The following is a 22,343-nucleotide window of genomic DNA, read 5'->3' as shown; positions in this document are numbered from 1 at the left end:
TGTTTGTTTAATTATTGGTATTGAGTTGTAGTTCTTTGTATATTTTGGATATTAGCCCCTTTCAAGATAGACTTGAAAATATTTTCTCCTATTCAATAGGTTACCTTTTCATTTTGTTGATGGTTTCTTATGCTGTACATAAGCTTTTTAGTTTGATATATCCCACTTACTTAGTTTTGCATTTGTTGTTTTGTTTTTGGTTTCAAATCCAAAAGAATCATCACCACGACCAATGTTGAGGAGCTTACTGCCTATGTTTTCTTCTAGGAGTTTTATGGTTTCAGGCCTTACATTCAAGTTTTTAATCCATTTTGACTTAATTTTTGTGTATGGTGTAAGATAGTGGTCCAGTTTCATTCTTTTGCATGTGGCTGTCCAGTTTTCCCAACACCACTTATTGCAGAGAATGTCCTTTCCCCGTTGTATATTCTTGACTCCTTTGTCATAAATTAGTTGTGTTGGTTTATTGTTGGGCTGTCTGTTCTGTTCCATTGATCTCGGTCTCTATTTTTATGCCGCTACCATACTGCTTTGATTACTATAATACAATAACTTTGTAATATAGCTTGAAATTAGGAAGTGTGATGCCTCTGGTTTTTTATTCTTTCTCAAGATTGCTTTTGCTATGTGAGGTCTTTTGAAGTCCCCTGCAGATTTGAGGATTATATGTTCTATTTCTGTGAAAAATGCCATTGAAATTTTGATAGGGATTGCATTGAATCTGTAGATTTCCTTGGGTAGTATGGACATTTTAACAATATTCTTCCAATCTGTAAGCCTGGAATTTATTTCCATTTATGTTACATCTTCAGTTTCTTTCATCAATGTCTTATAGTTTTCAGTGTACAAATCTTTTACCTCCTTGGTTAAATTTATTCCTAGGAATTTATTCATTTTGAAGCAATTGTAATGATTAGGTTTTTTAATGAGGTTCTTGACTGTGTAGAAGAGATCACTATTAAGCATAATGCTTGAAGATGAATGGGTGTTTTCTAGGGTAGGATGGTGAGAAGGAATTCTAGAAAGAAAGAACAACAATGTTGAAAGCCATAGAGTTATGTTAGTCAGCATACTAACATAAATAAATAAATAAATAAATAAATAAATAAATAAATAAAACAAAAGCAAAAGCCATGAAAGCATGATATGTCTTGAGATGTTCTAGAGATCAAAAGCACTTTGGCATGGCTAAAACATAGGGTGTCAGAAGTATTCGCAGGTGAAAGGCAGGCAAGTAGGGGAATCAGGGAAGGCTTCATATACCATACAAGCAGTTCCAGTTGGACTCTGCTGACAATGAAGAGCCACTGAAAGATTTTAAACTGGAAAGGTTGAAATAAATCAACAACAAAACAAAAATGATTCCTTTCCTACAGAAATCCTCCACAGCTGTGTGCAAGGGGCATATAAAGAATGCATGAGGATACAGATTATCTGAATGGTGATGATGTGGCCATAGGACTTGCCCGTGGTAGGACTCAGAGGGAACCTGAAAGCTATACAGATGTGTTCTTAGGTTTGTGATTTTGTATCTGGGTGGATATTCAGAGCAAGGCTTGGGGAAGGTTGAGGTGACTTTGGTACCTCTATTACAGAAATCAAGTGGCTGGATTAATGTCAGGCATGGAGAATGTGGTAGATATCTTAAGAGAAAGGTAGAGATTTGGTATGTGTGTGTTTGAATATACACGAATGTATATGTATGTCTACAGACACGTTTCTCATATGTCATTCATGTTTCCTCGCTCTTTCATAGTTTCACGGAAACCAAAATAGTGGATAGGATTGCTTGAGAAGGTTAACAGGGGAAAGAAGAGGGCCGAAGGCACAGCCTTAGAGACATCAGCATTTAGGAGGCAAACAAAAAGAACATGATCTGGAAAAGGAGTCTGAGACAGACTATTAGGAGAGAAAGGAGAAAATCCAGGAGGGCTTAAAGAGTAAGGGAGTTAACATTATCAAATGCCATCAAAAGACAAAGTAAAATGATAACTCAAGCAAATTCATTGACTTTACACATCAAGAGTGCATAGATGGCCTGGGCCAGGACAATTTGAATGAAATGATAAAGGAGAAAGTCACCTTCAGTGAGTTGACAAACAAATGCAACAATAATACTAAATATAGAGGCTTCTTTCTTTTGGAAATAAAATTAGACTTTTTTCCTCAGTTGTTATCATTGGCATGCAAATCTTGGTATGGGAGATAGAAGCAAAAATGTTAAATAATTTACTGAAATTATAGACAGAAATATATTTTCCAAAAGACATCACATATTTGAGAAGTCAAGGCTATTGCAAAATCTAATGTCTTTGTCAGCTTCTCTGATAATTACGGGTATGAAGTAGTTGTATGGATATTTGATTTCCAGTCATTGTCCGTAGCATACAGGTCCCATTTCCCAATAGTCAGGCCAATCTGGTGTGTGACGCCCAGGTACAGAATTGCAATTGTCAGTGTCTAATTTCATAGAGGAATAACTATACATTCAGTTAACTGAATTTCTCTTTTCTTTCTGAAAAATGGAATTTGAATTAGAGTATGTTTTTACTAATATTTATAAAAGTTGATTTTTCGTCTACTGATGAGTGTCTTATATGCAACTGAACTGAAACCTAACTTTTCATTTGTTTTATATTTGTATTTTGTATTTGTTCTAGTATTTCCTATTTTGCCTATTATGGACCATATCTGATTCATCCCACTGTTATTATTGTTGTGGTTGTTATTATTAAATGCTCTGTCTCAGTACTTGTGCTCGGGACGAAAACTGCGCTATGTATACAAAGAAGACTTAGACATATTCCCTGCTCTGAAGGAGCTCCCAATTTAGCTGTGTTGGGTGGGAAGCACAGACACTATAATTAGAAAATTACAATGTTGCATTTAAAATGTTATAATAACAGAATTTATATTGGTGATGGTAATGTTACAACTGCTGGCATTTACCACATGCTAGGCACTATTCTAATGATTTGTGTGAATTATGATATTTAGTACAATGGGCTGAGTATCATTGTCCACATTTTATGATGAGGGACCCCAGAGAAAGTATGGGCTTGTCCAAAGTCACATGGCTAGAGAGTGGCCAAGACCAAATTCAGTGTGCTTCTTTGGTTCTGAAACTGCACTCTTAACCACAGCACTAAACTCCCTCCCATTGCAAAGGCCTTGAAGGAGCACATAGGACCCCAGAGAGAAGTTGTCAAGGAATGTTTCCCTGAGGAAATAAAGGATGGATTTGGAGGCTCATGCCAGCATTGCATTGTGGAAGACAGTCTAGGCATTGACAGAGAGGGGCAGACACCCAAGTAGATAGTGCAGCTGACAGAGCTGCGATCACTGGCTGAGCTTCCTTCTGACCAACTGTGAGGCTGCTCCAAAGGCGGTGCCTTCAACTTCATCATAGAAGTGATACTTACATGTTGTCTTGGAGGGTACTTGAATATGTGATAGAGAACAAAGGGAAGGACATTCCAGATAAAGGAACAGCATGTGCATATATGTAGACTTATATAACAGTGTGACCAATATGTGATTAAAAAGCTTGGCTTATTTCACTCCAGTGTGCCTGGGGACAGGCAGGGAGGTATGGAGCTAGATATGTGACATGTAAATAAGATCAGCTTTATCCTGTGGCACAGGGCACCCTAGAAGTGAATCTCACCCCTGACAAGTCCTTGGTCATCAAATACATGTTGAAGAACCAGGTCAGGGGAGATCTTTCTGACTCCCCCAGAACAAAGTAGCAACCCAATAGCAGGAAACAGGAAGGACAAACAAGATAAACGTAATCCAGGATAAAAATATAACCAAGTCTGATCTCAGGGATTCTGTACTGTTCTTTCAGACTGTGTTTATTGGCTCATGTGGCATACTTGTCTAGCAGGATCCAATAGTTTTGGCCACTCTCCCAAGCACAGGGCATTCGAACAAGCCACGCTTAACATGAAAAGTGGAGACAGAAACAGTTAAAATTGTTGCATAGTATCATAATGATCCTAACAGTGTGAATTATGTTAAGTAATTAATTTGAAAAGTTAAATCTTATTATTTTGAAATATGTTTTCACCTAAATCACAGTTAGCAATGTCTTTACATTCAAGAGGTTACACTTGAGTTTTGTGTGAAAATTCACTCACAGTTTCTAATTCCCCAAAAGACATGACTTTATGCAATGTGGTATATTATGCCCTCAGAGTGAAGCTTTGCTGCTGGCTGCTATTTTCACATGCAAATGAATGGGATTCAGCGAACACTATTCAGCCTGTAGTCTAGTCCTTCTGGCACCGTGACATTTAGGACATATTAAACCACCTCATCTTCCTCGAAATCATTTCTTTGACCTAGAAGAGAGGACTGCCCTTTAGTGACATCTGCTGGAAGGACCAGGTACATAAAGAAAGAAAAAAGTCTGGGACTGTTTTTGTCAGGTTGTCTGTTCTCTTTAGGTTTCCACAGACAGGAACACCATGCTTCAAAATTATAATGCTTTCTTTTACATTTGGGTGCTTTTAATGACCTGAGTAGTGCAGCTGGACACCCGCGTTCATACTGACTTACCTTGGACTGGTTCACACCTTCCATTGACATTATCACTGTTAGCTCATTTGTGCACATAAGAGGTGTTTGTTAATTCCAGCCACATAACCTCTGAAAGACAAAGGATTTAAATGGAATGCTAACTGCCCTGTCTGAGGGAAGTGGGAATTTGGTTTAGGATAATGAGGTGGAAATTATACTAAAATGAAAATCAGTGTTTTCTGATACAGCCTCTGGTCCTCAGTGGCTGACAGATGATGAATGTACCCTTCCATTGTCCTGGGCCTATTTTCCTCAGGAGGAGTTTAAGGTAAGGTGGGAGTCTGTAGACAGTGCCTGCTTTGTAAGCACACTTGGGAGCCATTCCCCATGGCCACTTGCTTTGCTTTGAGGTGAATGAAATGTTTTGAATGAAATGTTCCAGCTCTGAAATCAATATATTAATACCTGCCTTGAAGGGGTAGTGTTAAGATTTAGCCAGGATGAATATGTACTTGTATTCCACTTCTCTCCTCTCCCCTTTACTTTTCCTTCCTGTCTTACACATAGAGACAGACGTTGGACTAATTAATCTATAAGACAACTTCTTTTTAAAAGTTCAAGTTCTTCAAGATTATAATAGTACTACTTGTTTCTTGTAAGAAACTGGGGTATTAGAGAAAAGTACAACCTAACTCTTGCTTGTGTGTGTGTGTGTGTGTGTGTGTGTGTGTTTTCCCCTGTTACCTTCCAATTTTAACTTTCTATGAGCACCTGCTGGCTCCCAGTGCTTTAAGACTCATTGTTTAATTGGTTTCCTCATCCCAGGGATTTTGTGAACAGGTGCAGTGGAAAGAGCTTCAGTCCAGTTTGGTTTAATTCATAGTTTGAGAGGTGATTATAATCCATTTCTGAAAAATAGCATGGAGCTGGGCTGGAAATTTCATTGAAGAGCAAAATGAAGAAGCTAGATTGAGAAACTATTATAAGGTTGTTCTAACATCTTTGAAGTCTTTATAGTGTTGTGATTTATGTACAGACACTTTAGCCATTATTAAAGATATGTAGATAAGTATCAAACATGTGGGGGAAAAAAAGGAAAAATGCCAGTACTATCTACCCAGCACCAACCCAAGGCAATGTTCACATGAGACCTGCCCTTCTTTTCTTGTGTTCCTCACTTGGTGGTCTCAGTATAGCTAGTGATGATTTTCACTTGAACACTGCAGCAGCACCTTGTCAGGAATGGAGATCCCTCAGAGCCACCCTCCTCAGAGAATTCTGAGATGAAGACCTGACCTTGGGAGGCCCTTCAGTGACTGCGCATATTCCATACAGGTTTGGAAAGCTTCGTTGAGCCTCTCTGGCCAGGTGTTCAATCCTTTCTTACCTATGGCCTGTTTGATTAATTGAAACTACCTGCCTCTCCCTTAAAAGGGATGACACTTGGCCAAGTGTGGGCCATGTCTTCAGAAAAGCTACTCTGAGTGAAGGAGTGAATGGACACCACCATTTCCACTTCAGCCAGGAGGGTCATATTGGGTATGTTAGGATTTTCTAGAGAAACCAAACCAATAGAATGAGGAGATAAATGGGATTTTTCCAAGACAGAGCAAGAGAAAAGAGAGAAGGATTCATTTTAAAGAATTGGCTCATGCTCTTGTGGAGGCTAGCAAGTCTGAATTTTGAAGAGGAAACTGGCAGGCTGGAGACCCAGGGAAAAGTTGATTTGCAGCTTGACGGTGAAGGCTGTCTGGAGGCAGAATTCCCCCCTTCTCAGCGCATCTTTTTCTCTTAAGGATTTTAAGTGATCGGATGAGGTCCACCCACATTATGGAGGGTATCTACTTTATTGAAAGTCTACTGATTTTGGTGTAAATCACAAAAAATTACATACCTTCACAGCAACATCTAGACTGGTGTTTGACCAAAATCTGGGTACCATGGCTTAGTCAAGTTGACAAATAAATTACCCTTCATAACAGGTTAACATCAAGCCCAACAAACAGCAATGGATGATAGACTCAAGCTCTGGCTGCTTGACACTTGGCAGACAGAAAGTGAACAGAGAAAATCAAAGAAGATGATTGGAAATCAGGTGTCCTCCAACTTCTCTTCCTCAGTCCCGGAAAATGTTTTTCCAATTCCTACCCTGAAAGGACTGTAAGATGGAAAGGTAAAGAAGATGTTTTAGGGCAACAGGAGAGATCTCTTACATTCTTCCCCTGATTCCAAGGTCTGGGCAGTCTAGACACCACGGATGAGGGGATGGCACATGGGACAGCAGCTGAGAAAGGAGATGGAGGCCAGGATAGCTCTATGAGTTAGGATCAGAATAACAGAAAACCTGGCTGCAGGGAGCAGAGTATGCACATGGCTTTGACACAAGAGACAGACAGAAGAGATGATGATGGCTGGGCTATCAGGAGTCATCTCACTCCCTCCCACCCTTCCTGAAAGCAAGGGGAGACTAGAACCTGCTTACATTGTTTCTGCAGTTTTATGCTTTTGACTTTACAGTGACTTAGTTGCATTCCCGCCTTCAACAAGAATGCTTTTGGCTCAAGTACAGATCTGCTTGATCTTTTTTTCATGAAGATAGGCTTTCTGCCAGAATGAATATATCTCGCTTGTGAGAAAACAAGTAGCACCCTCAGACAGAAATCAGCCCGTTAAGTTGGTGCTCTCTGAGAGTTTCCCTTATTTGCTTTGCTCTCTCAGTGCCAGATTCTTAGCTAAAATGGCTAGGAATGGGCCCCCTTAGCTCAGGTGTCTACTCACGATAAACCTGAAGACCATCTCCAACTAGGGCGCTATTAGGACGACCCACACCACAGTGAGCCAGACATCTGCGTAGCCTGGGTCTCACCTTCAAGAACTCAAATTTAGACTTTGATTTTATCTCTTAATGACCTATGCTTTCAGTCCCAGGGCAGGCTGATAGTGTTTTTCAAGAGCATTGCATTCATCTTTCAACTTAAACTGGATTACCATCTGTGGACAATTACAATTTTATTTTTCATGTTTAGATACCCACTTGTTTAATGTTTTTAAAAAATATGCCCAATGTTTGGCATTCATAAAATATACTGGGAACCTCAGACCTCTGGGCAAGGTCTAGCCTCTCTCTCGCTCTGTAAGGTCTTTCTCTGGACTTTTCCACACAGACATAGTATAACTCCATCTAACCCACCCAGAGGTTGTGTAATGAGTGGTGATGTGGGCGTGGTGTGCCCTGTTTCCTGGCGGAACTAAATAACATGATCTTGAGCTATGCGAATTTATTTGAGGCTAGTTCACGTTGCTGTCTGTCCATGCTTGTTCTCTTCCCTGTGTCCAATGGGAGAATCATTTAAAACTCTTTTTAGAAAGAGAATCTTCTGGATTGAATTTGAACTAAAATGCATCTTTTATTGGTTAAAAACATCAATTCCAAATTTCTCACCATAAAAATCATTAAACATTTCTTCTTCAGCTTTAGCAGCTTGAGCTGGGGGCAGGCAGGCCAGAGAGACAAATAGACGGACAAACTCATGTTTAACTACTGCCAGTAAGCACCATGTGCTCAGTTTTCATCTTGGTGCATTTCCTAAAGTTGCTTCTAAATTGAATTCTAGGGAACAATGAATGGGATGAAAATTGTGCTAAATAATAATTATTATTTTTATGAATATTATTTTATCAATATTACATATATCATAAAGGGATGACTTGTGCAGGATATATAAAAATTCAATTTTCACTCTATGCAGAGTGAAAATACAATGCTACAAATTATGTTAAGGGAAGTTTTATATAAATGACAAATTTTGTGTGGGTAAAATTTTAGTGATCCATCTTGAACATAATAGAGGCAATATGGGAAAATAAATTATATTTTTGGATAAACTTATTTACGCAGAAGGCAGTAAGATCCAAATTTTGTGGTTATTTGAATTCAGACGATCTTTTAGTGTAATTTCATAAAAAGGTATGGTAAATACTACCTTCAGCAATGCATTGTATAATGCCCCATATGCAATCTTAAAATGCAGCAATTCAAATTAGGAAGGGAAGTCAATCCTTAGAGTTTTAGTTTATAAGGTACCTAACTACAGAAGTTTATGTGGTAGAATATATTAGCAAAGAAGACGAATGTTAACATGCTGACTTCGGTGCATTTGAATATGCCTTATGGGAGTTTAAGTCAATAGGGAAATAATCTTTGGGTCTCTAAGTGTGCTTTGCTTCTCTGGGAGAAGTACCCTGTGGCTTCCTGAGCTGTGAGAACCATGGGTCATGTATCTCACAGTCCCCTGAATAACCCCTGGGACTGTAGACACTTTGCCACACTATTCTTGGGCAGGACACCTTAGTTTTGCTCACTAGTGAAGACAGGAGGGAATTTTGATAACCAACACACTTAGCACCTTGACTCTTAAATCAATCCAGTGAAAAGTTTAAATTTGCAATTTGGTGATTAGTTCAAGAATCTCTTCACATTATTTTTAATTAGTTATATATATTACTGCTGTAGTATCTAACGAAAATAAATTTGGAATTGGCATCATTTTGTAAAACTGAAGCTGTGCATACACTATGATCTAGCAATTCTTTTTTTTTTTTTTTTTTTTTTTTTTTATTTGACAGAGATAGAGACAGCCAGCGAGAGAGGGAACACAAGCAGGGGGAGTGGGAGAGGACGAAGCAGGCTCATAGCAGAGGAGCCTGATGTGGGGCTCGATCCCATAATGCCAGGATCACGCCCTGAGCTGAAGGCAGACGCTTAACCGCTGTGCCACCCAAGCGCCCCTGATCTAGCAATTCTAATTCTAAATATGTTCCAGAGAAACATTTCTTCATGTGCACAAGGAGACATGTGTGTTTGTTTATTGAAATGTTATTTGTAAATGTTGCAAAAAATCGATAACAGTCAAATGGCTGTCAATAAAGGGAATATATAAACGAACTGTGGCCTGTCTGCATGGTGGAATATTATAGAAGAGTTGGGGATAAATATCGTGATCTTTATGTGTCAAGGAATCACCCAGAAGAGATGCAGTAGAGAGGGAAAAAGAGAAGTTCTAAAAACTATAGGAAGTTTAATGCCATTTCTGTAAATTTAAAAACACTAAATATTTTATATTTATCTATATTATGTGTATTTTCATATTTTTAATGTATACATTTCACTTATATTTATTCACATCCCTATGTATATGTATGTGTCTGAAAAGAGGCATCACACTCAGGAGAGGAGGTTATATGTGAGAAGAGGGAGACATAGCTAAAATTAAGATAGTGGTTAAAAGAAACTTTTATTTACCTGTAATATATTTTTACATGTGATTTGTATAATCAAAATAAAAATGTGTGGAACTATGAATAGAAGCAACTATATCAAGTGAAAGCAGTTGTTAATTCTGGATATGGACAATAAAGAGTATTATTTTCTTATTTGTACCTTTCTGAATTTTTAAAATTTCAAAGCCTAAAAAAAAGAATGTGATTTATCCTTTTGTGTTTACTCCCTTCTTGTATTGTTGGAAGCTCAATTTGGGAGGACTATTAGAATTTATGGTTTGATGTGAGAGGAGAGTCCTTTCTGTAATTTAAAGCTTCTGTGTCGAAGGGAAACCAAGGATCTAGGGTATTTGGATTTATATAACTTTATCTCTTATATGTTTATAGTGAGAATTTCACATCATTTCTAAAGTTTCTTTTAAAAATATAGTACAGACACATCGAGTAACAATGTATGATGTTTAAGCAGTGCATTCTATCTTACAAAGACGTGTATTCACAATGAGTTATTTTAATTGAATACCTTTTAAAAAAATTTCATGCATCCTTTTTATTTCTTGATATCAAGATTTAATTGAATAAATTTAATTGAAAAAGCTCCTATAAAATTGTACATATTCTTCCAAAGTCAAAAGAAACATAAAATGATAGAATTTTAAGGTAATCTTATAAAGATTTTTGAATCAATTATTCTAAAATAAACTACTTCTTAACGGTGGTGAAAAATTTTATTTTGAGAAATTAATTGGGGGGAAATAGATATTTTGTTTTTTGTTTTTGCTTTTGTGTTTGTTTGTTTTCCTGACACGCTAATGCTTTGTAAAAATTTCCAATATCATTTCCCTTGGGTCTCATATTTCCAAACTAATTGTTTCATCTTTTTCCTGTGCTCCTTACATTAGTGATATAAACTCAGCTCAAATAAACTTATCAAAATGACAGTTTATTGCCTAGATAACTGAAAAGTCAGGAGGTAAATTTGGTCTCAGGCACAGCTGGATACAGGGCTTTGTTTTCTTCTCCCATATTTTGGCCCTGTTTGTCTCTGCTTGGCTTTATTCTCTACTCTGGACAATAATAGCCCTAGATACTCATTTTTCATAATCTCTTATTCCAGACAAGGAACATAACACTATTTTATTCATAGCTATGCAACACTCATGAATGCCCCCAATATGCTTTGCTTGAGTCATATGCTCCCCACAGAAGAAACAGTGTGTCCAAGGAGACAGTTGTCTGGACTTAGTCACCCTCTTGAAGGGTGCATGATTGACATTTCCATCAAAATCATAGGCAGTGGAGTGGGTTCTTCTTTCACTGATAGAGAGGGTCTAGGCAGACCAAAACCTAAGTTGGTTACCTGTGCAGAACATTTTGTTTGTTGCTCTGTTGTACCACTAATACTTTATATACTAGTGTGTAATTATTTGTTTGTAATCCTCAACTCAACTGTGCCTGCTCAGTATCAGGGACCATATATTGCTCATCTTTGTGTCCCTATTACTGAACACAATATGTGGCATGTAGTTGGTGCTCAATAATTTACATGCTGAATAAAGTAATGTATTAATTGATGAAAGAGAATGTTGTTTGTCTCTCTTACACTTATTGTTTTGTTGACTTGTTTTAATACTTCCTTAGAAGGCTGTTATATTTCTGGACTATGAAGAAAAATTAATTAATTAATAATAATTTTGCCTAAACCCAAGTAATGGTGTTATGTTGAGTTGATAAGTGACATCTGATCTATCAATATCGTCCAAATTATTTATGCTCAATTGGCATGTTGCCATATATAGAATTTTTTAGTACCATACAAATACAACCTAAAGAAAATGGTCTTTAACACTTTGTTAAATGCCTTTAACACTTTTGAAGAGCTCTGTAGCCAGCTGCACTTGTCTGGCACTTTTGGACTAGCATATAGCACCTGATATGTATAATCTGCTATAAAAAATGTACTTACCTAATGACTGCACATAATGTACCTAATTCTGTCTTATGTTTAGTCCTTTAGTGCCATAATTTGGTTATAAAAGGAGAATTAGTTTTCAAGTTTCTGGAAATAATAACACCACTGGAATCCACATATTATAATCTTGCTTCTTCTTTTTATGTTCCCAGAGACTTGAGGTTTAACAGAATACAAGAAATTCCTGGCAGTGCCTTCAAGAAACTCAAGAATTTGAACACTCTGTGAGTACTTATCGCTTATCTATGAGGTTTCTAAAATTACAATCTAGTTGGATTGCAGTTTGTCATGAAAAGTCATTTTGAGAGGAAAGAACAGCTAATATGGGAGTGAAAACTTGCTAGTGCTCTTGTAACCAGAAATTCTCTGCTTCTTTCCACTGCCTATATTTTTGCTACCTTCTGAATCTGAGAGATATTTCTACTTATCTAATTGTCCTTTATACTTTATTAGTTTAGAAAAGCTTCAGGGATGAAGAAACTGAGAGAAAGGATAGTTAAATAATTTGTCTATGGGTCCCATAGCCAAAGCAATAGGCATGGAATTAAAATTCATGGTCTTTTGACTAAGAAGTCCATGCTTTCACCAACACGCCACTGGATCTCCTTATTTGTAATACCACAAATATCTTTAAAATCGTGTATTTAGAGGAAAAGTCACAACTTTATGGTTAAGCTCTAATAAAAAATTTCAATGTGTAAAACATTCATTTTATTCATTCAACAGATATTTACTATCTGTGGTCTGCTTAGCAGTTTGCTGGCTTTGGGTCCAGACCAAAATACACAGGGGACCACTGTGGTATAGCAGATAGTCTGACCTTGCAGATGATCAGTAAACAAAGACCCAACTGTAAAAACTGTAAAACATGTGTAATAAAAATATGGCAACTGCATAATGGAAGAGAGTAGAATGCTATGAGAGATGATGACAGGGGCTTACAGGTACTAACTTTGCTCAAAATTTAAAATTATTTATGCTGCTTTAGATTAATCCATAGGGTAAAAATCACTGGAAGTTAAGTATATTCAGTATTGTTGGAACTATTTGGGTACATTAATCTTATTGGCATAATATTTTCATAATCGAGTTAATATTTTCAACCTAGCTGAATTTATCACCGTATTATAGCCAAGACAGTTCTCCTTTTTTTTTTTTTTGATTTTTTTTTTTATTTTTTTTTTTTTAAGATTTTATTTATTTATTCGACGGAGATAGAGACAGCCAGCGAGAGAGGGAACACAAGCAGGGGGAGTGGGAGAGGAAGAAGCAGGCTCATAGCAGAAGAGCCTGATGTGGGGCTCGATCCCAGATCGCCGGGATCACGCCCTGAGCCGAAGGCAGACGCTTAACCCCTGTGCCATCCAGGCGCCCCTATGAGCGCTTTTTATCATGCTGATGAATCAACAGTCACTATTTCATTTATTTGTTTTTATTTAAAGATCAGGCAAAATGCTTTCTTTCTCTCAAGACTTTGAAGGATTGATGTTTAATGGTTTGCCAAAGATGTTACTCTGCAAGTAGCCATAACTTTAGTTAAGATATTTGATTTGTCCTTAAGGTTATTCTGTGATGTAGCAAGGGAACAAAATTTCCTGCAGTAAATATTAGCACAGTTTTCTAGTTAGAGGTATGCAGAAAAATTTAAAACAGGCATTAATTTCTGGGATAATAGAAACATGTAGATTAGATTTGGCTTTCCATCCATCACTAGTAATAAGACTTCGGTTGGATCACTTTATAACTTCTTTACTTTGTAACTTGCTTTTAAGATGAAAAAATAACCACACATGGCTTTATGCTGATCTAGCCAGTATCATACAAACCATCCAGATGAAAAAAAAAAATCTCAAAGATCTGAATAAAATACAAAAAGCAACTCTTTGAAAGTTAAGATGTCAATAAAGGCAGCCAGGACTTAAGTAGCTAAAATCTGGGAAAGAAAGGAAGCTCATTGAGCTGACTCAAACCTGTGCAACTTTTCCTTCTCTGGTCATTTGTCAAATCAAGATACAGAGCATGGAGGATGAAGAGAAAGCAATAGCCTAGATTTCATGACAGTCTCATTGGACTAGGAAGACAAAGATCAGAATTTAAGACCACCAAGACAACCATCACTAGAAGGCCAGGATACCTGAAGGAAGGCAGCTGCAGAATAGTGAGGTGAAGATTTTGCCAGCCAATTCAATGAGGCACTTGCTAACTTAAAACTGAAACACATAGGGAGAGGGTACTAGGAAGCCAGGGAGAAAGTAGCTATTAAGACTTAAAAAGCTAATCAGAGATTTTGACCACTTCAATGTACCAGAGAAACAAAAAGAACAGTTTAGGGCTCATCACAGAAAAAAACTCCTGATAAATACCCCTGGTTTTATTTTATTTTTTAAAAGGTTTTATTTATTTATTTATTTATTTATTTTTATAAAGAGACAAAGAGAGAGCAAGCAAGAGAGAGAGAGAGAGAGAAAGCAGAGGGAGAGGGACAAGCAGACTCTGCGATGCGGGCTTGATCTCACAATCCTGAGATCATGACCTGAGCCAAAACTGAGTCAGATGCTTAACTGATTAAACCACCCAAGTGCCCCAATACCCCTGGTTTTAATTTTGTACCCTTAAAGAGCTATGCCCTAGAAGCAAGGGACCATTCTAGACTGGGTGAAGGTGATCTGCTATATTCTTTCTGCCTCCTAAAAACAAATAAAATCTTCTCTGGAAAAATATAAAATGATCCAAACTCTTTACAATTTTTCACTCACAATGTCTGGCATTCAATGAAAGATGTCCAAGCATGCCAGGAAAACCAAGAGAATAAAAAGATAACCAAAGAAGCTATGTTTGTTTAAGATTTTGAAATTATGAAACATAGACTTTAAAATCATTAGAATTAATATATTTAAGAGAATATATGAAATGATAGAAATTTTCATCAGATAAGAAGAAATTATTATGTTTTTCTTAGAACTTAAAAGATCATTCCATTTAGGAATTGAGTGGATTGGTTCAATCATAGATTAGAATATGGCAGAAGGGAAAATCAGAGTCCTGAAAGATAGGTTATTAAAAATTACCCAGATAGAAGCAAATCAGGAAAAAAAAGATGGACAACACAGAAAAGAGAGTAAAAAACAGGGACATGATAAAAATATCTACATGTAATTAGAAGATGACTAAGAAAATAGGACAGGGGCAATATGTGAAGAAATTTTAAACACCAATGTTCCGCCGAAATAAATGATACCAAGTCATAGATTCAAGAAGCCTTATGACACTATTTAAGCTACATATACAGAGAACTACACTCAGTCACATTGTAGTATACTTGCTGAAAACCAAAGACAAAGGGGTCATTTAAAAAATATTTTTAGGTAAACATACATTATCTTTTAAGAAATAACCATGGGAATGGTGAAAGTTAAAAACAGTGGAAAGACATTTTGCTGAAAAAAAATAATGGAAAGACTTGAATTCTATTCACAGGGAAATTAGCCTTTAACAATGAAGGCAAAAAAACCCAAACAGACATTTGCAGACATAAAAGCTGAGATAATCTGCAGTCAGTAAGCCTACAAATTCTTTTTCCCCTCAGGCAGAAGGAAAAGGATGCAAAATGGAAATGCAGAAGTGTAGGATGCGATGAAAAACACATAAAGGGGAATTTTTTGACTAACTTTAAATTCTTTCTTTTTAAAAAAATATTTATTTATTTATTTTAGAGAGTGCGTGAGCATACACCAGTGGGAGGATGGGCAGAGGGAGAGAAACTTCAAGCAGACTCCCCACTGAATGCAGAGCCCAACCTGGGGTTTGATCTCATGGCTCATGAGATCATGACCTGAGCCAAAACCAAGAGTCAGTTGATTAACCAACCGAGCCACCCAGGCACCCCATTTATTTCTTATAATAATGTGCATTTAACATATGTAGAATTAAAATAAATGATAACAATAGGACAAAACGTAGGAGGAAGTTAAATAGAATTAAAATGCTTTAAGCATTTTCTCTAAGAAAGTGCTAAAATTATCAGTTAAAGGTAGACATTAATTAGGTCAGTAAATGTGTTGTAATTTCTGGGGCAACCACTACAAGAATAATAAAAAAATTATACTTAAGAAGTTAATAAGAGAAAAACCAAATAATAAAAATTATTGATTAATCCAAAGAAAGAAAGAAAGGTAAAAAGAACAAAGAACAGACATGAGAAATAATAATATTTACCTATGTCATATTTGTGCACACATGACATACAAAGTAATATTCAGATTGGCTACTAAAATTAATAACTCAATTTATTGATATAAAAATCAAGTATATTTCTATATTCTAGTAACAACTACTTCAAAAATGGAATTTTTAAGTGTACAATTTTCAATAACATCAAAAATTTTGTTAAGTAAAAATAAATGCAACAAAGGTTATAACTTTATGAGAAAACTATAACAGATTACTGGGAGAAATTTAAAAAATCTGAAATAAATGAATACATATATCATGATTATGAATTGGAAGACCTGATAACTGTTACCTTGTCACTTGTTTCAACTTGATTTATAGATTCAATGCAACCCCAGTCAAATTTCAGCAGGCTGTTTTGTGAGAGCTTATTAGCTGAATCTACAAAAGACCACACATAGCTAATCAAGTATTAAAGAAGAATATTGTAGAAAGATAACTAGATATCAAGATTTATTATAAATAAAAGAAATTACAAGTGTGTGTTTGGTTCAATGACAAAGAAACAAATGAAACAGAATGCATAGTCCAGAAACAGACCCACATGTAAATGGTCACTTGAGATGTCACAAATGTGTATTGCATTGCAGTGGAAAATGACAATTTTCTGGTAAATGGTGCAGAGTTGTTTGGATATCCATGATGAAAAAGATAGATTTTGGCACTATTCCACTACTTTGGCTCACATACAATAATCAATTCTAGATGGATCATAGATCATGTAAAAGATAAAAATAATAAGGATTCTAGAAGATAACAAAAAAAAATCTTCATATCCTTAGGACAAACATTTCTCAGAGGACACAAAAAGCTGTAACAGTAAAGAAAATGATTGATAAATTGGATTTCGCTAAAATTAAGAACTTCAGCTTACCAAAGACAACTTTATGAATAAAAAAAGAAGCCACAGCCTGGGATATTTATGATTATGTATATCCAATAAAGGATTTGTATCAGGAACTCTTACAAATCAATAAGTAAAAGACAAAAACCCCAGCTAAAAAATACATAACATCTTGGAGCAGCCATTTGACAAATTATAATATCCAAATGGCCAATAAACTCTTGAAAATGTATTCAATATCCCTTTGCATCAGGGAAATGCAACATAAAATGACAATAGGATACCTCACACCTCCATTACAACAAAAAACACTCAAAATACTCACAATGGAGCCAATAGAACTCTTATAAATTGCTGGAGTGGCTCAGTTATTTTAGAACACTGGCAGTATCTGCTAAAGCTAAATACACATAGATCTGGTGACTCAGAAATTGCACATCTAAGCATATAATCCACAGAAAGGAGCACATATGTTTTTCAAAGTTATGTATAAGAACTTAATAGACACATTATTTGTAATACTGAAAACTGGAGAAAAGCCAAATTATCCATAAATAAATTGCAGTAAATTCACACAATGGAATATTATAGAGTAAATAAAAAGAATGTATTACAACCACATGCAATAACACAGATAAATCTTCCAGATGAAATATTGGGAGAATTACACTGGATGCAAAAGAGGGCATACACATATCATGATTTCTTTTATAAAAAGTTCAAAACCAGGTCAAACAAAATGCAAACTTTTCTATATTGTAGAGGCTGAGGTTTACTGGCTGGAGGAAGGCATGAGGGAATTTTCTGTGATGTTGAAGATGTTCAATTTCTTGGTTTGTGTGGTGGGTACAAGAGTATTTTCATTTTCTTATAAAAAATATCAAGTGGTATACTTAAGGGATCATTAAAATAGTCTTAGAAGAATAAGAGAGAGAAAGGGGGACAGAAAATTTATTTAAAGAAATAATAGCAGAAAACTTCCCTAATCTGGGGGAGAAAACAGACATCCAGATCCAGGAGGCACAGGGAACTCCCATCAAAATCAACAAAAGCAGACCAACACCAAGACATGTTGTTATTAAATTGGCAAAATATGGTGGTAAAGGAAAAATCTTAAAAACAGCAAGACAAAAGAAGTCCTTAACTTATAAGGAAAACCCATAGGCAGGCTGCAGATCTCAACAGAAACTTGGCAAGCCAGAAGGAGTGGTATGCTATATTCAAAATGCTGAATAGGAAAAATCTGCAACCAAGAATCCTCTATCCAGTGAGGCTGTCATTCAGAATAGAAGGAGAGTTTCCCAAACAAAAACTAAAGGAGTTCATGACCACTAAACCAGCCCAGGAGGAAATATTGAAGGGGACTCTCTGATTTAAAAAAAAAAAAAATTAAATCCAGTTTAATTAACATATACTGTATTATTAGTTTCAGAGGTAGAATTCAGTGATTCATCAGTTGCATACAACACTCAGTGCTCATTACTTTAAATGCCCTCTTTAATGCACATCATCCAGTTACCCCATTCCCCCATCCATCTGCCCTCCAAAAACCCTCAGTTTGTTTCCTATAATTTGAGTGGAAATGAAAGACCACTGTGACAACGATAAGAAAGGATCAGAGAAAATCTCCAGAAACAATGATAAAACAAGTAATAAAATAGCAATAAATATTTATTTATTGATAATTACTTTCAGGGCTCCTGGGTAGCTTAGTCTGTTAAGCATCTGCCTTTGGTTCAGGTCATGATCTCAGGGTCCTGGAATTGAGCCCCATGTCTGGCTCCCTGCTCAGTACAGAGTCTGCTTCTCTCTCTTTCTCTGCCCCATCCCCCAGCTCATGTTCTCTTTTTCTCTCTCAAATAAATAAATAAAATCTTTTAAAAAAAATTACATCAAATGTAAATGGACTAAATACTCCAATCAAAAGACATTGGGTGTCAGAATGGATAAAAGCCTACAAGAGACTCATTTTAGACCTGAAGACACCTGCAGATTGAAAGTGAGGGGTTGGAGAAACATTTATCATACAAATGGATGTCAAAAGAAAGTTGGAGTAGCAATACTTATATCAGACAAACTAGACTTTTTTACTCTAATACTTTTTTTTTTTTTAAGATTTACTTAGAGAGAGAGACAGAGAGCACGAGTGAGAGGGGCAGAGGGAGATGGAGAATCTCAAGCAGACTCCACACTGACTGTGGAGCCCAATGTGGGGCTCAATCCCACAACACTGAGGTCACCACCTGAGCTGAAACCAGGGGTTGGATGCCTAACTGACTATGCCACCCAGGTGCCCCTGTTCTTATATTATTTTTATCCTGCTTGTTATCAGGATAGTACTGGTCTCATAGAATGTTCCCTCTATTCCATTACTTGTAAGATTTTGATAATCATTGCCATTAATTAAAAAAATACATTTGGTAGAATTCACTAATGAAACCCTGTGGTTTTGGGCTTTTCTGTGTTGGGAAATTTTTGATTCCTAATTTAACTTTCATTCTTGTTATTGGTCTAAGAAGATATCCTATTTCTTGGATTCAAGGTTCATGATTCAATCTTGGTAACTTATGTGTTTTTGGAATTATATTTTTTTTTCCCCTATGTTATCTGATTTATTAGTATATAATTGTTTATAGTAATCTATTATCACACTATGTATTTCTGTGGTTATCTGTTGTATTGTTTTCTCTTCCATTTCTCATTTTGGTTTTTGAGTTATTTCTCTTTTTTTCTTGGTTAATGCAGTTAAAGCATTGCCAATTTTGTTTGTTTGGAAAAACTGGTTATTACTTATGTTACTGTTTATTCAAGTCTCTATTTTATTCATTTTCGATTTTTCTTTGTTATTTTCTTCTACTAAATTTCAGCTAAGTTTCTTCTTTTTCTAGTTCCTTGTGGTGTAATGTTGTTTACATGAGCTTTTTTGTTGTTGTTGTTAATACAAGCATTTATAGTATAAATTTCACTCCAACATCTTCTTTTGCTGCATCTCATAGGTTTTGGAATATTGTGTTTTCTTTTTCTTTTGTCTTGAGACATATTTTGATTTGCCTTTTGATTTCTTATTTGGCCCATTGCTTGTGCAATAATGTGTTGTTTAATATTTACATATTAAATATTTAATATTTTTTATTGTAGATTTTCCAGCTTTTTTTTATTATATTATGTTAGTCACCATACAGTACATCCCTAGTTTTTGATGTAAAGTTCGATGATTCATTAGTTGCATATAACACCCAGTGCACCATGCAATACGTGTCCTCCTTACTACCCATCACCAGCCTATCCCATTCCCCCACCCCCTCCCCTCTGAAGCCCTCAGATTGTTTCTCAGAGTCCATACTTTGTTTTATTGTTGATTTTGAGTTTTGCACCATTATGGTTAGAAAATATACTTGGTATGATTTCAGTCTTCTTAAATTTGTAAGATTTTTTTATGTCTCTTTTTATGTGATTTAACCAGGGGATTCTTCTGTGTGTACTTGGAGGAAATGTGTATTCTATTTTTCTTGGATGGAATGTTTTATATATATCTTTTAGAACCATGTTGTCTGAAGTATGCTTCAAATAAAAAGTGTTCTTGTTGAAAAAAAAACTTTTATTGAGAGTATTCATTTAAAATAAAGCATATCAGGGGTGGGCGATGGGTGAAATAGGTGAAAGGGATTAAAAGTGCACTTGTGATGATGAGCACTGAGTAATGATGTATAGAATTGTTGAATTGCTATATGGTACACATGAAACTAATATAACACTGTATGTTAACTATACTGGAATTGAAATTAAAAACTTAATTTAAAAAAAAGAATTACACAGTTAGAGTCATAAGGATGAGATCACCAGAGTCCAATGTCATCTCTACAGGAGGCTATTGAATGTCTTCTTGCAAGACAGCTCACCACAGCGTCTCTGAGAGATAGTGAGAATAGTAAAGCCACAATTTTACCAGTTTATTATAAGTACAAAAGGGAAATAAGGAAAAGAGCTTTAAAAATAAAGTTAAAATTTTCACTACACAATATTAACAATTTTGACTCTGTGGCTTTTATACCAGTATAGCAGTACAAAGTGAAATCAAGCATCTGGTGATTTTATTTCCTTGAGTTGCCTTTGCACTAATTGCAATGGGAGCTTCTCTGTTTTCTTGATGTTTAAACAAATTCCAACCACACTGCTCCTGCAAATGTAAAAGAGTTTTCTGGAAGAGGGCTGGCTTTTTTTCCCCCCTAAATACAGAGTTTGGTAAGAGCTTATTTAAAAAGAAATTTGTAAACATTATGTATTTCTGGGCCCTAAGAGTTAGAGGGTAAGACCAGGGATCTGTTATCTAAAGACCCTGGATTTCACTCCCTCCAGAGCAGCTTGGCAGGACTCTCACCAGCATGTTTGAGCCTTCTAGTTTCTGGATGAAATGGATAAGAATAATACCTTTGGGAAGCAGGCTCAAATTCAATTATGGATAACCCAAATGGATTACTCAAGTGGGTTATTCAAATATGCTTATAGGAGAGATAATTGAGACCCAGGAGAGCAACAATAATTAATAAACACCAACGACAAAGGTTATACTATACCACAGAAATAAAATAAATGCATGCTGTCATTTAAATAACAAAACTGAAACACAGAGATCTTAGTCCAGGGCTGATCCCCTCTGGTTTGCCTGCATTCTTCTGGAAAAAAGCCTTTCTCTCTTTTGGAAGAGAGCCTTGGGGAGAATGTCAGAAGTGGCTATTATTTTTTGTTCTTCAAATAGCTTTGTGAATTTTGGTGAGTTACTTAACCCCTCTAAGTTTTTATTAACATATCCTCCAACTTTTTAATTTGAAAATTTTCAAACCCACCCCAAACTCAAAAGAACAATGCCATGATTACCTGTATACCTTTCACATAAATTTGCCAGTTGTTAACATTTTGCTATATTTGCATTTCTCTCTCTTTATATACACATATATATGTGTATAGATATTCATTTATTTATGTATTTGTTCTAATTGACTAAAACACTTCCAAATAAGTTGCAGATATGATCCTTCATCTTCCATAATTTTTTATGCATCTCCTAACAAATATATTTTCTTAAATAACTGTAATATCTTCAAACACCTACGAAATTTGATTTTGATTCAATAATATTATCCGACATAGAGTCTATATTCAATTTTTCCCAATTGTCCCTCAAATTTCATTTATAGGTAGTTTTTTCTCCCAGCCCAGGACCCATTAAGTGTCAGGTTATTACGTCTCTTCCGTATCCTTTAATCCAGAACACTCACCCACTTTGTTTTTCAAACCATTGACATATTTTAAGAATCCAAGTCCGTTATTTTGTAGGACAGACCATAATCTGAATTTGTCTTATTATTTATTTTTTAAAATTAAAAAAATTATTTATTTATTTGACACAGAGAGAGAGCTAGTGAGAGAGAGAGCACAAGCAGGGGGAGCAGCAGGCAGAGGCAGAGGGAGAAGCAGTCTCCTTGCTGATCAGCG

General features: G+C 35.9%; 1 protein-coding gene across 2 annotated transcripts in view; it reads left to right on the top strand.

Annotated features, from left to right (window-relative positions):
- PXDNL (peroxidasin like) overlaps positions 1-22,343 on the top strand; it is a 419,206-nt gene that overhangs the window by 147,485 nt on the left and 249,378 nt on the right. The window contains exons 1-2 of one of the 2 annotated variants that reach the window (XM_057307764.1): positions 4,184-4,392; positions 11,929-12,000. Coding sequence is in view for 1 of the 2 variants with exons in the window: in XM_026516488.4 (XP_026372273.2) it covers positions 11,929-12,000 (72 nt within the window). In the remaining variant the exon portion in view is untranslated. Of the gene's footprint in view, positions 1-4,183; positions 4,393-11,928; positions 12,001-22,343 lie in introns of those variants that run through there. The other variant, XM_026516488.4, reaches the window with a different exon arrangement.

The sequence above is a fragment of the Ursus arctos genome, unplaced genomic scaffold (genome assembly GCF_023065955.2).
Source record: "Ursus arctos isolate Adak ecotype North America unplaced genomic scaffold, UrsArc2.0 scaffold_6, whole genome shotgun sequence".
Classification (NCBI taxonomy): Eukaryota; Metazoa; Chordata; class Mammalia; order Carnivora; family Ursidae; genus Ursus; species Ursus arctos.
This window is presented reverse-complemented; position numbering and strand designations above follow the sequence as displayed.